Raw genomic sequence first — 17065 nt, 5'->3', positions numbered from 1 at the left:
ACAGACAAGGCAAGAACACTTAATTCATGTTATTTTAAGTTTAATAGGTGCTTGTACATATAGGGCAGGGAATGTTCGTTTATCGGTTCCTTTTCTCAAGTATAGCCTACGAAATCCGAAACGGATCAACGGTGTTTTAAAATCAGCTTGGTTTTTATCCGCTTGCGATCCCGAGCGATGATCTCCATGCGCTCCTTGGTGCTCGTTTGGAAAAAGATCAGGTGCAGCGTGCGGCTGGCCGAGCAGAGCTGTTGGGAAAACCCATGAAAATAAGAGAAAAGTCAGAAAAATGATATGGAATTTGTATAAAACTATGTGAAAACGGAGCACTTTAAAATAAAACAAATATAATAATAAAATAATAATATTTTTGTGCAGACACCCAGCCAATCTCAAGAATAAAAATAATTTAAATAACGTTAAATTAAAATTAATTCTTGTTTCGTTCACAAAAAATAGCATCTTTGCCTAACGAAAGCCTGGGCTCTAAATTCATTTGACTGATCAAAAGTGATACCATATCGATTTATCTTTATGGTTCTGAGCTACCGCTGCATCGTTTACAACCAGGTTAAGAACCAACCAACCCACCTGTTGAAGCAATCGCGCCTTGAGGCGCAGATTAGCGGGCTCCTCTGCATTTAGGCCATGGCCGCAAGTTTCCAAATGTAGATTGAGCACAAAGATCAGGGTGTCCCTGATGGTCTGGACAATCCGCTGCACCTGCTCGGTTGCAAAGAGACGGCGGACCAAGAATCCACGCACACCGGCATTTATTCGCGTGGCCGCCCACTGGCGCTCCTCCTGCTCCAGATTGCTAAGATTCTGGCGGGGATCAGACGGGGTGTTAGAAAGCAGGGAAAGGCACTTGATGAATGGGTTAGTAATTAGGTTAGCTACGGGTGCTAGAGGTTTGGTCCCTCGGTTTCCTGGCAGTCTTTGTTAAGGCACTTGGTTAGCTGGCCACCCGATTTGCTACGACTTCTTGCGCTGCTTGTGTTGTGTAGGCGGAGACAATAGAATAGGAATAGGAATACAGAAATAGATTTGATAGACATTTCAGCCCAAGGTTTTCACTGTCTTTGACCAGTTATACTACTTTTGATACAAGAGTTTTCTAAAGTGTGATTACAATCACATAAATTTTAAGCAGAATTTCGCGAGTTCTTGGGTAATTGAAATATTTTCATTTCATACTTTAACTCAAATTTCAAAAGTAGTAAGCATAAAACCTCTGGGATTCGGAAAGGAAACGGTTCAGAGTAACGCTAGGATTAATTCGAAAGACTCACATTACTCATACGCTTGGTTGGCGAGTTGCTCAGTCGCTGCTTGGTGGGTGAGCTGCTCCTTGCTGGTGTGCTGCCCTTTTTCGGTATTGTAGAGCTCCCACCACCACCCTGTGAACTTCTCGGTCGTCCTCCCCCAACTGCAGCCTGCGCTGGTGCTTTGATCACCTCGCGTCCTGCAGCCCCACTGTTCAATTTCCTCGGACTGCTGCCCACAGTTTGCGATCGCCTCCTCACTGCTTGCCCACTTCGCCGGCTGTTTGTTAAACTGCTGTTCCGCAGTGGCAACGATCGCGGTGTGCTGAGCGCACTTCCTGCACCCGGCTGCTGGGGTTCCGATTCGTAGCCCAGCGAGTGCTTTGGACTAAACAACCTTTTTCGAGCGGAGGACGGAGCCCGCGGCATCTGGCAGCTGTTGTCCGTCGGAAGGAAGTCATCCAGCTCTTGGAGAGTGCGGGGCGTGTCACTTAAAGAGACGGACATCGTGGGCGTGAGTGTGGGTGTGGGCGTGCTCTCCAACACCAGACCATCGGGATTTTCGGTGCCCGAGGAATCATCGATTTCCGCACAAAGTTCCTCGATAAGCTGGCGCTGCTGAAGATCAAACTGCGATTGCATGCGACGACGCTCCTCCTCCTGGTATAGCACCAACTGGTTCATCCGCTCCCGATGGCCACGCAGATAGTTGCGCACGCCTGCCCTTCGGCTTGCCTCCAGGGTACAATGCTCGCCCAGTGCCTTTTCTATTATGCGCTCCACCTCGCGATCTCTTCTGGAGCAGCTGCTGGTGGTGGCTAGTGCGGTAGGTGTGCTTGCTGTGCTTGCAGTGGTGGTGGTGGTGGTGGTGGTGGTGGTGGTGCTTCTCCTGGGACTGCGATTCACCCGCTTGGCCTGCGACTCAATTGTTTGTCTCTGGAAGTTGGCCAAACTATTGCTGGGTCTGACCGCCAGTGCCTCCCGCTGCATGTGCTCTACGAGCACCTGAGAGGGCTCGTCCAGCGTGAAGCTCCTGGAGCGCTGAAAGCCAACTTCCTCTGGCTTTGGTGGTGTGGTAAGCTGTGCCTTTTCCCTCAACTCGAGCGGTTGATCCTTGACAGCAGCAGCGATCGAAGGACTGGTACTGGAGCGCAATATCCTCTGGTCCTGCACTTTGGGCAGCATTCTTCCCAGTCCCGACTGCTCGAACTGTAGGATGCGATCGGTGATCCGATTATGACGACGGGGGGACACATTCTCCATTGGCGCCACTTGCTCCACTGGCTCCAGCGGCGGCTGGGGCGTGGGAGGATCCACCTGAATGGTGGGCAGCTGTATGTTCAGGGTCAGTGATTGAGGACGTGCCGCCTGCCTTTGTGTGCTGTCGTAGATGAAGGTCTCCGTCTGCTGCAGCTGGGACAGACTCCTCCGACCGGCCATGTCGGATCCCGCCGAGTTTCTGGCCAGGCGGTAGCGCTCCTCCAGCTTCAAAGCCATCTGGCGGGCCAGCTGCACCTCATGCCGCTTGGCGCTCGTCATCTGGAACATCGTGGAATGGGGGTTACGCCTGGGTGAGCGCCACTCCCTGGCCAAGATTTCAACTTACCAGCGGTGGCAATATGTTCTGGCCATCCAGCCGGAACCGGAAGGAGGCGCGGTCCGCGGAACTGGAGCCACTGCCCTCGGAGGGGGTGCTCCAAATCGATATGGTGGTCGTCGCCGTGGGCGTGGTTGCCTCACTGAGGCTCTGGCTTAGCTCCACGGCCGCCAGCAGCTGCTCCATGGTCCTACATAAAAGGAAAAACCAATATTTAAGCGCGAAACAACCAATTAAAAGCCAATAAACAACCATTGACAATTACCCAAACAACGCACTTACCTGGTCGCATCCATTGGTGAATTTTTCTACGGGGAATTTTGGTTGGGACCTCCAATATGTGGGGAAATCTTGTCAGCAGGAAGCTAAACCTATTTGTTTTGTTAAAATTGTGTTCACTGTTTCCTATGTTTCTGTTGCTATTAGAGATGACATCTAACGATGGCACTGAGCGAGCCATCGATTTCCCGCCAAAAATCAAGAAACCTCAAGAATGCCAATTAAATTAATAAACTTTAGACCCAACTCGTTGCCAAATTAGAATTTCGTAAATATTTAGGAATTGCCACTAACATCAACTTTCTAACACTAGCTGAAGAGACTTAAAATTAGAAATGGGAAAGTATTTTTAAACTGAAATTTGAAAAGGACAACATGTCCATGCGACCCTAATCTAAGTTATCGAAAACGGATTGTCATCTCTAGATTCAGAAAAAAATTGTATGAAAGGTATGAACAAATCATCAAGAAAAGATACATAATTCCTTTGATTTTCTCATATTTCTGTTATTTAATTAATTTAACTGAATTTTAATAATTAATTGTTTTTTAATAATAAATGAAAAATAAGGATTAAGTCAATTTGTCAAACCGAGTTCTACAAAACTAACCTGAATTTCACATATGTCGAAAATTCCAACCGTTTTCAAAGGACTGTGTGGAAAGACTAATTTGACTAATTTTTTATTATTATTAATTGACTAGGCAAATTGACTAATTAAATAAAGAATACAATTTAATTTTCCACAATGAATGGCATCAGTGAATAACTTATGACCGAGAATGCTGCTGAGTCTGAACAAGCTATTAAGTGAAAATAATCGATGCTTGCAGTTATCTCTCGGTGTTGCTCAATTATTGAAAGAATCGATAGTACCGAATAAAAATCGATTTTTGTTTCATCTCCATATCGCGGATGTGTTTTTCATTGCATTGTTGTTGTGGCGCGATCGAATTTGTTTGGAATTCTGGAAATAGGCAATAAATTTTTGAAAGTGTTTTGTTTTTGGATACCTCAAACTATAGCTAAAAGTATGCAAAACCCTTAACTGTTCAATGTTTTTATTGCTGTTTATTTGTTTGTGATTGTTGTGTGTAATATTTTGTATTAGTTACAAAACAATTTGAACACCGTTTTTACTAAAAACGTGCTGGGAAACGTGTTTTAAATTGGGTTTTTATTCATTCGCGGTTTCTTCTGCTCTAAATTGATCTATTTTTAAAATTGCGTTGTAAATGTGTGTAAAGAGTGCGTGCGTGCGTGTGTGTGTAAAGGGGGTGTAATTTCTGCGAAGAGAAATAGGTTTTGCCTGTATTTTTTCAGTGTAATAAAAAGTCATTACGACCCCTTTCCTTCTTTTCTCTTCCATGCCCCGCATTTACTTAATGAAAATAAGGTACAATTGTAAGGAAAAACAAAAACAAAAAGCGCAAAGTTTCGCACATATGTGTATATACACACGTTTTGTGTGTGTGGTTGTGTTTCTGTTTTTTTTTTTTGTATATCATTCTGCGACGCAATTGAAAAAGACATCGAAGGCCAAACAACTTTGTTTTTTATTCGTTTTTCCTATACCATTTGTTGTTGTTGCTACTGGGCGTTAGTTTTTGGCTCTGTTTTTGTTATTATGATTATTTTTACAACTTCTAAGCTTTTCCACGCGCTCCGCTCTCTTTCCTCTCTCCCACGCGTGCTCCCTTCCTCTCCCACGCTGATGTGCCATCTCTTTCGCACGCAGCCGGTAAGCAAAGCAGTAAACAACAACAAATATAAAAGGAAAACAAGACAATGAAAAAAAAAAAAAGATACTAGGGAACAACTAGCAAAAATAAGTATTACAAATTGAATGGTTAATCACTGGTTGAAAAGTCGCAATAAACATGGCCTGGCCACCTTTTCCATGCTGCACAACGCAGTTTTCTTTGTTTTTAATTGTTTTTCCATTCCATTTGCCAAAAACAAGTTTGCTTGTGTGAGTGACACAGGCCCTCAAAAATCAGAAAAACATGGTAAAAACATTTTGGTAAATTGCCATGTAGCAGAAAAATTGCTCATGCAACAGTAATAAATATTATTATTTTCTTTTCTACGCCGCAGCCGCGCATTTTCAACAAAGAGCAAACAAAGAAAAAGGATAAAGAAAGGGAAGGCGAAATAAGGAGAGAGTGGAAAGCCGTTACTCCGCCCATGCGCACAGCTGATCCAGAGCCTGGCCCAACGGTAAACGGATTGTCTCTGGGCTGCAAAAGCGGAAATCGAAAAAATCGAAAGCGAAACGGAAACGGAAGTTGCCTGGAATAGTGAAGCGATAACAAAAGCAACCCGCTAACCGCGGGAGCCGGAATCCAAAAAACCCACAATAGCCACAAGAATATAGAATAAAACTAAAGTCATTTCAAAATGTTCCATGCTCTGCTCCACTGGGGAGCGATGGCTGCCGTCACAGTCATCCTCATGACCTGGTAAGTCCAAGATCTACATATGTATATCTGTTGATTGTTGGTTGAAAATGGCAGAAATGGCAGGACACATTACAAAACACCATTAAGCATCAATAACTGAGCCGCCATTAAAACCAATTTCATAAAGTTCGTTGGGGTAATTACAAATTTGAGTTATAACAGAAGACGGAGTTAAGAAAATTTGTCATCGTAAAAATTGCTTTGTGTAGGTGGAAAAATGCAAGTACATGTCATAAAAAAGATTAAAAAAAAGTAATAAATATTTTCAAACCTTACCTAGAACAATCAGAAATTTAAAAAATACGTTAAACATTACAATTTGATAAACGTGTTGTCAAGATACTAATTTCTACTGGTCGACAAAATCATCAAAATTAATTTATTAAATTTTGCCGAAATCCCGCAAACCGCTAGCCTAGAAGATTAGCTGTCTGACAAGACAAAAAACATAAAAGGATTTTTTTTTCTCAAAATGATCTTGCATTACATCCGCAATTGCCTACGCACTGTAATAAAAAATGGTGTAATTGGGTCGAACGAATCTGCATTTATTGCCAGCCATTTCAGTAACATTCCCATTGAAAGAAAGGAGGACGATACAATGAAAATATAAAATATACTATATACATTTTTATAGTCACAAAGACAAGTCAAGTTTGTGGAGCTGTGGGAATCAAAGAAAGAAATTCGTCGCGTGGCCAATTTCGAGATGAAAGTTGCAATGTTTTATTTTGGGAATATATGTGTGCACACATGTAGATTGCTCCACATATGTAAAAAGCGCACCGAAACGAAGCTCATGTGCATGCACATGACCATTCGAACACACACCCTTGGTCAAAATAATAGCGCGCTTTTGGAGAAATGAAGTGATTAATTAATTGTTTATAAGCTTTACAATTGTGTCTAAAATTTCAAGGTCATAAAAACTGCATATAACTGGCACAACAAAATGCTAAATGTAATTTGTCATCATGGAGATTATTTTTGATAACAATATTGTTTGGCTAACCATTTTATTGGGCAACTCTTGAGGTTTTACTTTAGTAATTACCAATTTTGATTTTTTATGTATTTTTTGACTCAAAATACATAGATTAATTTCCGATCAATTTCCTTTGTGTTTATTGCAACAAGATTATTTGTTAGTTTTTATATAGCCCCGATTGTAGTTTGTTGTGTGTGTGTGTATCGGCGATCTCTTTGTACGTGCTTACACCTTCGTTTTGGCTGACTAAAAGGCCCCCAGCCTTTCGCCACCGCGCCGCCGTCCTTCCTTTCTATATAAATACTCACTCGTACATAAAAATGTCACTCCATGCCCATGCACACCGACCACACCCTCGGCCGTCCATTTAAAGCGTTCTGTGTGGCGCAATTAACCAAAAAAGAATTAAATAAAATACAGAGAATGAATGCACGCAGCCTTACCCCATATACATATAAAAATGCATCAACAGTGGATAAATAAATAAATGTTTCGGATAATGTAATCGGAAGAAGTATTTGGAAAATACGCCAATACGGCAAGTCGCAATATACATATTATATATATTATGTTTTTCATTAATAGAAATGTCCATATCTCAGTTTGAAAAGTTTAAACTTTTAAAGTATTCAAAAATCCGTTGCTTTTATCGGATATCGACTGTACGAGCAAGAGCATTTACACCCAACGCTGTAACGCTCTCCGTTTCCGTATCTAAACGGGACAATTGTGCGATATTTGCTTTCTGCTTTTAGCTTTTCCACTTGTGCCCCAGTATCTCAGCCACAACAACTAAAAAAAAAACAACACTATAGAAAAACAAACCAAACGACAACAATAAAAGGAGCGTTATGCCAATCAATTGCAGCAACAGCCGTAGATCAGTCGATTGTCTGTCAAAAAATAAAGCGCTGATCACTCCAAAACTCCCTACAAACAACCCCACATGACCGCCCCCTTCGCCCTTCGCCCATCAACATCAATTTGAAGTGCAAATTAGCAACAAAATAGCGAGATAATTAATTAGACGTTTTTTCAAGAGCAAAATAAGTCGTCAGCGTTTCGTAGGGCGAACAAATAAAAAGTAAACACACCAGGGCAAAGCAAAAGTCAAGCGAAAACAAAATACAAAATACATTACACGCAAAAAAAAAATATTCTCTCTTCACAGGATAGAAAAAAAATAAACAAATTCAAAATAAGAATTCAATCAGCATTTATACATTTAAATTCGTAATGGTAATTACAAATTTGAAAACTTAAATTTACTTTATATATATAAGTTACAAATGTTGAACTAATTTTTCATAAGTGTCATAGTGTTTCTTACTCTGCAAAAGATTTTTAACTCCTGGATGTCACATAATACCTAGTTTTCGTTGATTTGATTTTATTGATATCATTTTTCCTATTAAATACTTATGGTTTTATGAAATAAAAGCAAATATTTAATTATTTTAGGCGCTTTTTCTTTGTGTATGACAAACATAAACAACATCCAGATCATAAATCATCAAATCGTAGCACCGAAACCGATAATACCATCCAGGGTTGGGAGTTTATTTCAAGTTCCTGTTAGTGAGAACCGAGTGGTGTTTGAATAATTCATGAGTCAGTCAGTTTTGTCTAATATATCTACGTGTACAGTGGTCACTCTTTCCGGTGGATTGATGGTGCGTAATAAAGAGGCAGAAGCTAAAGATTAGCAGAGAGGAACCCGATCACTTGATTATTGACTTCGTCAGCTGTCTGGAATTTGTTAGTTTCGTTTTGTTTGTTTGTTTTTCACATCGCAAATTTGGCAGAGACAGTGCGTTTCATTAATATTTGACAGTGGGATTTTTATAGTTTTAATTTTCTTTGCATCAATGGTGATATGACTTTTTTCATAAATGGATTATGCTGCGTAAAGTAACCATTACTTTTGTTAATTATCTTAAGATTAGCAAATCATTCTGTTATTAATATTGAGATATTATTGGACTTAGGTTACTAAGGTATAGCCCTTTTTCACTATATTTTAATAAATATTACATTTTTTCCATTACAATTCGAATAGTTAATAATTAGGGAAAATAATAAGAAATTATAAAGTAATTAAAATTTATTTTTATATAGTTAAGATACAGACGGAATAATTATTATTATTTTATAACCACGGAATTAATATTATTTGGCTTTCTTAATCATTATTTTAATCATTTTATTTTGAAATCCATTTCAAAACCTCATTAAATCACGTTGGCCGTCGGCCTTACAATGTTGAGACGCACTGTGCGAAACATTCTCGCACTTAAGGTAAATTAAAAGTCCAAAAATACGCTTGCTCGTTTGACCAGGTTTGACCAGCTTTTCGCTTTTTGGTTTGTGGTTTGTGGTTTGGGTTTATTTTCGGGGGGGAGAGAGAGGAACTGGGCGGGCAGAAGAACTGGGTATACTTCTGCTTCCTGCTAGAACATGTTTCACCACTCGCTCAGCGGTTATTAATTATTGCCCTAAACGTAATAGACATCATCAAGATTCGGGGTTATCTCCGGCAGTCGCCATCGAGCTATTGTCCCCTGCAGTTCGCCTGCCTTCCACCTGGACCATAAACACCATAAATACCATAAATACCACCATCCACTAACAATCTCTCACCGCGATTTGCATTGCGATTATTCCACCAGGGTACGACCGCTGGGCGTGCTCTTCCTGGGACTGCTGGGCTATTGGATCTACTGGACGCGCTGCAGCTTCCGGATTGTGCCCACGGACGAGCTGCGCGGCAAGATCAACGGCCTGCTGCAGAGGATCGACGACTGGCGCCACACCAGTCCCAGCATGTTCTGCTTGGCCAGCACCGGCTGCTTGGGCACCCTCGCGGTGCTCGGCCACCTAATCTCTGGGTCCACGCTGGTACTCACCATCCTGGTCGTCTCCGCCCTCGTCTCCACCAAGTACAACTTCAAGCTGCTGAAGATCGAGCACAAGGGTGAGTGGTCAGTGGTCCATCAAAGGGGGTGTTTAAGTTTTTAAACAGCAGAGGGACAAACTAAACTTATTTTAGCAGTAAAAAGCCACCAAGATATCAAACTTAATGATTGAATTCCATAACTATTTCTTTCATACACTGAAATCAGTACAATACTGATTAATATTATTAATTATACCTAACAGTAGACCAATGTTAGGGCTTTTACTAAGTTTTTAATTTTTTACAAAAATAAATAGTTAGACTGGAAGCTAATTTTAAATAAACGTAACGAAAAAAACAATCAATTAAATTAAAATGGTAATTGGAAAAACATGTTCAATTTAATCCTTAAAGACGGAAAAATTTTAAAATACAATAAAAAATCATTGCACCAATAAAGTCGGTCATGAAAATAGTAGGTTAAAAAGTTGTTTATATATTAATTAAAAAAAAAGTTATGATATTATATATATTTTTATTCCAACGCAAAGTACAGATGAATGAGGATTTTTGGCTATTTTTTTTACAACAGTATCTTAAAAAGTGAATTTCTTAGTATAATAAATTTAAATTTTTCCTAAATATCTAAAACAGTATCAAAAGTTTTTTTAAACTAATTTTGTTTATTGGTAACTGAACAATACGAAAAATTAAAACAAAAGTTTTCCTATCCATTGAAGGTATGTGTTTGGGCACATTACCATGTCCCAATACTATTATTGTGACCGCAGCTGTAAGTCTTACATTCTTTAAGACTAGAATAGGGGTATCAGCTCAAAGGATTATGTAGCACAGTTAAAAAAAAAGCGTTAAATTCAATTCTCTTTAATTTGAGTAATAAAACTGACTCATAATATCGCTTGTCCCACAGACTTTGATTTTCTTTTCGCGTTAAACTCCAAAAATTCGTTGAGTTTGATAGTAATAATGGAAAGTATCTTCCTTTGCCTTGCAGACTTCCAGTGGTCGGAGAAGCTCAACTATAATAACTTGGAGGCCGAGGCGGAGGACGAGTTTCTGCCGGACGTAAACGAGTTGAATCTGTTTGTGCTGGAACGGGCCAGCGATGTGGCCACCATCAGCTCGCCCACCGATGCGAACGACGAGGAGGATGACGAGCGCAGCGACGATATACCATCGGAGCTGCTCATTCCGGACGTGATACCCGAGATCGATGAGCACTCCACCGACGAGGACGATGAGCTGGCCCCATTGGCGGCCAAGAAGCTGGAGAAGCAGCAGCAGCAGGTGCAGCGGGATCAGCTGGCAGCTGAGGAGAGCGGGGACATGAACTTCCGGAAGGGTCACTTTAAGCGCGACTCGTCGCTGTCCACCACGTCCTCGTCGTCGGAGGAGAGTCTGTCCAAGGGGCTGCAGTTCCCCGATCACACCACCGTCGATGCCAGTGGCAACAGCAGCACACAGCTGCGTCAGATAACCGCTGGACCGGATCCCGCCGGCGAGCTAATGGCCCTGGCCGTGAAAACCCAGGCACAGGCGCTTCTGGCCAACAGCGGGAAGCTCCTGCCCAGCCTCGTTTCCGGCCTGGTGCAGTGGGGGGCAGGCGGTGCGGCTGCAGCCAGTTCCGGCGGCAGCGGAGGCGGTGACACCACCGATGCGAGCAGGGATCGCGATCGCGAACAGCAGCGCATTGTTACCGCCTTGGATTCGTCGGATGAGAGCGACTTTGAGATACTCGAAACGGATGACTTCAAGTAAATTGGATTGGATCGAATCGGATCGGATCGGATATCGCTCCGATTTGTGTCGTATTATAAAGCTATTATCTTAACATACATATACAAACACAACAAACACCGACAACATCGACAACAGACAGAGGAGCAAACGAGAACAGAAAACAGACAACACGGACGGTTATATTTTCCCTGGTGGAGATCAGTTATATATTTTGCTATATTGCTATACACTATACACTAGTGATCGTTTTGCTATATATACATATACTAAACTAAACACCCAAAAGTTAAAACTACCCTAGAGTTAAGCCAAAAGTTTAAGTTTAAGTTTACTTTGTTTTTTTTTTTTTGTTTGTTTGTTTTCGTTTTCTTTCGATTGCTTTGTACATTATTTTGTGTTTATATATCCTCATGCCTATTCCTATTTTACTGTATGACTCTAGTTTGTATTTGCCATTTTGTGTTTATCCACTGACCACAAACAGAAACAACAACAACAACGAGTGACGGCATGCAACATGTACATATACTACAGATACACTTACCTATATGTATGGTTTATATAGATGTCGCTGTGAGGGCGTTAAGCTACTTAATCTGAATCCAAATCAAAAGCCTAAAGCAGCAATTAAAAAACCAAAAAAAAAAAAAAAGAAGAAATAACAAGTATAGAAAACAAACGAAAATATGAAGAAATCTGGTTCGGTGCTATTTTTAAACCCATTCGCCATATAACGTGCACAAATCATAAAAAACTAAAAAAAAAAAACAAAAATAAAATTAACGAAAATTTGAAGACGCTATCGTTTAACTGGCGACTTTTTTCGCTGACAACCATCGTACGTTGTAGAACATAACTGAAACTGATACATGAAATCAAGTAACACACTTTTTTTTGTATTCTAATTATTATTTGCGCTATGTATTTTAAGTTGTAATTTAATTTGCGAAACAAAACTAAATGTGATTTTGTAAAAACAAAAGAAACTGAAATAAAAATCAAAAAGACCTCGAAATGCGATCTCGACTGTTGTCAACTGTCCAACAACTTGGCTTCGGTTGCGGTTTCCGATGAGATGGCGGCCGGGGATGGTTCACTCGGTTCGGCCTCCAGTTGCTCCTCGGGGTTCTCCAACCTTTGCGACTGCTCTACCTGCTGCTCCTCTCCATTAATGACCTTCGCCTTGGCACCCTTGCGCATGGGAATCGTGTCCAGAATGGCCGTTGTCCAATCCTGGCCAGAAGCAACCTTGGTTAGCAGCTCAAACACTGAAAATGAAAGGGTAATATCAGATGGGAATACGGAAATAGTTTATCCTTTAAAAGAATAAAAGTTTTTTATTAAAGTTTATCCGAATAATCTATTTTATTCAATGTCTCCTAATAATAAATTCCCAATAAGATAGTAATCCTTAAAATGTATGTCTGCAAATAGGTACAGGAAAAAAAACAAAATTTACCATTGAAAAAATATCTGAACGATCTCTCATATATAGCCAAGCGAAAGCGGTTAATATATTTTACTTACAGTTTTGCCTTAATCGGGAAAAATATTAAAAAGTAAATAGTCGTTACATAGGTAAGATTTCTGCGCTATACACTAATAATGTTTCGTTACATCTTTGTTTTGCTGATAGGAACGAGGCAAGCCAACAACAATTACATTGATTCTTTTTTTAATGTTAATCCAAATGAAATTTATTTTTATCTGTTTTTCGATTCCACACCCTACACTGTGTTGGTAAACGCACCAAGGTATCCAAACGGTTTAGTAACCGCTATCCTTTACCGGTAAAACCGAATCAAAACCGGAACCTATTTTTGTTTTTGCCTTACCGGAACTGGAACCGCAATATCTTTAGTTATACCGCAACAGTAACCGTAACCGATATTTGATTCGTTTTTAATTAGGAAGTTTTGACTGTAATACAAAAACCTAACCACTTAAAATGCGCCCTGCAAGGGTACAAAAAAAAGTCTTTCGCAAGCGGTTCGTGAATATACGTTCGGAGAAGTCCGGGGATTTACTTTACTTTGCGCCCACTCACCGTGGTAGGTACTCAGCACGGACCGGGTCTTCATGTCCACGTGCTCGCTGAGCGGCAGGCGGGCGGTGGCTAGGCCCGCCTCCGTTGCCCGCGAGTGGCACAGACCCTTGAAGTGATTGTGGTCCACCAGGCCGCCGATGACGTAGGTGCAGCCGGGCTGCAGCTTGTCCAGCACCTGGTCCGACTCGCAGGTGAGATAGACCAGTTGCCGGGCATCGAAGACGGCGGTGTGGTTGCGATCGAAGTGGTACTCCACGTGCCAGTTCTCCCAGCCGTCGTTCTTCATGAACGACTCGTGGATGGGTCCGTTGCGCCGAATGCCGGTGAAGTGCAGCTTGCCCGGCTGCGCACTGCGCCGATTGATGGTGTAGATCCGGAGGCACTGCTTCACACACTTGGCGATGTCACGCTCCTGCATCAAGTCATCGTACTCCAGATCGATGGCCACGGAGAGCGCCGATTGGCCGCCGTCCGCCGTCTGGCGTTTCTTCAGCTCCTTGCGGGAGGGACCCGTCCGGATGGGCAGACCCTGCTCCTTGGCCTCCCGCCGCTTCTGCTTCTTCTTCTCCCGCTCCCGTTCGCGTCGCAACTTCCGGAGCTCCGCAAATTCCGCCAGTTTGCGTTGCTTCTTCAGCTGATTCTTGCTCTGCGGCGTGCCGGGCGTGGTGCCCGGGCAATTGCTCAGGCTGAGCACTGCCGGTGGCATCACTTCGAGCGCCTGTTCCGTCGTATCCATGGGAAGTATTTGCAATCACAGGACGTTAAGTTAATAATTCAATTAAAAAGCAAATTCCAATCCCAATGTCCAAGTCGAACAGCTGTTTTGACAGTGTTGTCAATGTGCTGCGCTTAACAGCACAGCATTGCGCTTAACAGCACAGCACTGCGCCTTAACAGCACTCGCATAGATAAAGATCCGTTTACACTGGACTCGAGTTTTGGAGTTATCTCATCCTAGAATTACGTGTAACCGAAACCGATATTCAATTTGGTTTTAATCCCTTGAATATATGCTTAAAATTGTAATTTAATGCGCCAAAGAGTAGTGTCCCCATTCTGTACTTACCATTAATAAAAATTAAAGAATTCCTTTGTACACAACCAATTATTTTTTCAATCATTATGTTGAGGGGTTCGTCTGCCTTGGGCAAACATCGAATATTTAGGGCGTGTTTCGCCTATCGGTCGGCAATATTCTAATACAAGCACGATAAGTTCATCTACTGGGGGGAAAATTCAAATTGGTTGGCCAAATATGCCTGACGGACAACAAGAATCGCTTATCTTCTGTTTCAAAATAGTGTCGATCGCTGACTAAACCAGAGTCAGTGTGAAGAGCACATAATCAACTTTCGCTAGCCCTGTTACCCAACAGGCTGTGCTTTTTCGATAACTTTCGCCGATAACTCGTCAGCAGGCCAGGTGAAATCAGGAGATTTTTTGGTTGCATTGTGCCGGCTCTGGAAATGTGCGTGTGAAATCATCGACCAGAGAAGCTACCGAATCTATTGAGGTATCCTGCCGCTGCTGCTGCTGCTGCTGCTGTGAGTCAACCGGAATCCTTGGCGAGGAACGGCACCCGCGCAACTCACCGCAACTTGTGATCGGTTTTCTGGAGGAGATTGGCCGATCTTGCATCCATAATGGCAACGGTAGCTTTGCTCTCGCGACAGCGACTGCTCGCCGCCTGCTCCCTGCGGCTGTTTGGAGGTGCCCACTCCAGGTGCCTGGTGACGCTGATGCCCAGGACCACGAACCCGCCCAGTCCTGCCTGGCGAGGTCAACTCCTGCCCCTGTCCAACGCCTCCATCGCCACCCGCTTCAATCGCTTCAACCACAAGTCAGCACAGCCCGCGGCGGCCGCTGCTCCCCCGGACGACAAGGATGCGAAGGCCACCGCCTCCACCGCCAGTAGCACTTTGCCGCCTGATCTTTTCGGCGAGGCGGCCAACATGGGTCTGTTTGCCAAGTTCAAGCACATGTACAAACAGTACTGGTACGTGCTCATCCCGGTGCATGTGCTCACGTCGGTGGGCTGGTTCGGAGGCTTCTACTACCTGTCCAAGAGGTGAGTACACTCGCTGGATGAGCAGGTGTCTGCCGGATTACGAATCGCTTCTTTTGCAGTGGCGTCGATGTGCCCGCTCTGCTGCAGTACGTCCACCTGAGCGAGAACATCATCGAGAAGGTGCAAGGCTCGGATATGGGCCACTATGCCATCGCCTATCTCTGCTACAAGGTGGCCACGCCCCTGCGCTACGCCCTCACTCTGGGTAAGATTACTGCGGCATACTTAGCTTTAGAATTCGGAGCGTAAATATTAATGATTTCAACTCGTTGGCAGGTTGCACCACCGTGTCCATCAAGTACCTGGTGCAGCATGGCTACATCAAACCCATGCCCACCAAAAACGAGTTGATTAAAATGTACGAGGACAAGAAGGCGACGCGGGCCAGCGCCAAGGCGGACAAGGCCGAGAAGGACGAGAGTAAATGATCCATGGCCAAGGGCGAGGACACCGCCACCACCACTGCGGCGGTGGTGTCGTTGCCGTTGCCGTTGCCACAGTCACAAGATCCTAAACCGCCGCCAATGCTGCTGCCATTGTCAATGCCCCAAAGGATCGGCGATCAGCAGCGATCGGCCGCCGGCGAGCGGCGTGCAGTTGACCTGTTGTCTTTTTTGTTAAACTGCCGCCGCTCCTGCTGGCACTGGTGCTCAACGAACCTAACTCTTGTCCGGAACCACAGTCGATCACAAAAGCAGCAGCAGCCGCCAACGCCGCCGCCGCACTGAGTTGCCGATGCAAACACTCAACAAACAACCCACAACCCACGACCCACACTTCAATACCCACAATTCCACCCAATCCACGGATTCAGATACAGATACATCGTACCGAAGTTTCTGTTGCAGTTACGAAACCGCTGGATGTCGTCAATAAAAAAGAAAACAAAACAAAACCAAACATAACAAACCGAGAAACACAAAACACAGATCCGCAGGACGTGGAGTTCAGTAGTAGTTATTTATAGTTATATTTTGTAAATGTGAGAAACTTGTCGCAAAACAATAATTACTTAACTCTTATTAAATTAAAATACAAATAAAAAGAAGCAGAGGCCTCAGTTCAAGGGCGTAACCCGAACGGGGGTCCAAATTGTTGACAAATAATCGACTGTTTTGTATTATTAATTGAATTATAATTGAAATCTACGATATTAACGAGGTATTCCTTTGCATACTCTCATAAACATTATGATTTAAATATTTTTCGGGTTGTTTGAAAATTAAAATTGGGTTGTTTTTAAATTTGTTGGCTTAAATTGTATTTTTCAATAATTCTGTTTTATGATTAATAGTAGTTTTTAAAAAAAAAACAAACTAGCATTTATTTGAAGCACATGAATTGAAATTGATGTTAAAGGATTTCATAACACAAATATATTTAAATTGTTTTTTTATTAAGCATATAAACCCTCAGAACAATGAACACAAATAAGGGATTTAGGAAGATGATCTAAACTTGTTATTAAAAAGTAAAAATCTTTACATAGGTAAAAAAATTTAAACTGAAAACCCTTTTTTAAGAAGCGATATGCACCCTTTTTGGAACACCTCTGCATTGTTTCCAGCCCTGGTCGATCAAGATATCGAAGCGACAAATAAAACAAATTTCAAAATTTAGTTTTTTTCGATTTTATTTTTCAGTTTTTTCTCTTGCTGTTTTTTTTAAATTTTTTCTTTATTTTCTTTTTAACGTTAGTAA

General features: G+C 42.3%; 4 protein-coding genes across 5 annotated transcripts; 2 read left to right on the top strand and 2 right to left on the bottom strand.

The window, feature by feature from the left end:
• Positions 1-23: 23 nt before the first annotated feature.
• LOC108140871 lies at positions 24-3301 on the bottom strand. 2 transcript variants are annotated; one of them, XM_017263887.2, is made up of 5 exons: positions 3145-3301; positions 2872-3052; positions 1293-2804; positions 592-825; positions 24-248 (listed from the first exon to the last, which is right to left on the bottom strand). In XM_017263887.2, the coding sequence occupies exons 1-5, from the start codon at positions 3156-3158 to the stop codon at positions 126-128; spliced, it is 2064 nt and encodes a 687-aa protein (XP_017119376.1). In that variant the 5' UTR covers positions 3159-3301; the 3' UTR covers positions 24-125. The 2 variants fall into 2 exon arrangements, with proteins under 2 accessions (XP_017119376.1, XP_017119378.1); XM_017263889.2 differs by lacking the exons at positions 24-248; positions 592-825 and adding an exon at positions 833-990.
• Positions 3302-4041: 740 nt separating this feature from the next.
• Positions 4042-12264, top strand: LOC108140899. The gene is made up of 4 exons (XM_017263943.2): positions 4042-4173; positions 5240-5604; positions 9262-9566; positions 10504-12264. Exons 2-4 carry the CDS (start codon positions 5543-5545, stop codon positions 11265-11267), a joined length of 1131 nt encoding a protein of 376 aa, XP_017119432.1. The 5' UTR covers positions 4042-4173; positions 5240-5542; the 3' UTR covers positions 11268-12264.
• Positions 12263-14113, bottom strand: LOC108140900 (tRNA methyltransferase 10 homolog A). The gene is made up of 2 exons (XM_017263944.2): positions 13297-14113; positions 12263-12517 (listed from the first exon to the last, which is right to left on the bottom strand). The coding sequence occupies exons 1-2, from the start codon at positions 14030-14032 to the stop codon at positions 12282-12284; spliced, it is 972 nt and encodes a 323-aa protein (XP_017119433.1). The 5' UTR covers positions 14033-14113; the 3' UTR covers positions 12263-12281.
• A 588-nt stretch (positions 14114-14701) lies between these two features.
• LOC108140939 (uncharacterized protein C18orf19 homolog A) lies at positions 14702-16470 on the top strand. The gene is made up of 3 exons (XM_017264008.1): positions 14702-15364; positions 15424-15569; positions 15641-16470. The coding sequence occupies exons 1-3, from the start codon at positions 14940-14942 to the stop codon at positions 15790-15792; spliced, it is 723 nt and encodes a 240-aa protein (XP_017119497.1). The 5' UTR covers positions 14702-14939; the 3' UTR covers positions 15793-16470.
• Positions 16471-17065: the final 595 nt, after the last annotated feature.

The sequence above is a fragment of the Drosophila elegans genome, unplaced genomic scaffold (assembly GCF_018152505.1).
Source record: "Drosophila elegans isolate 14027-0461.03 unplaced genomic scaffold, ASM1815250v1 contig_149, whole genome shotgun sequence".
Taxonomy (NCBI): Eukaryota; Metazoa; Arthropoda; class Insecta; order Diptera; family Drosophilidae; genus Drosophila; species Drosophila elegans.
Note: the sequence above shows the minus strand (reverse complement) of the source record. Positions and strands in the feature narration are given on the sequence as shown.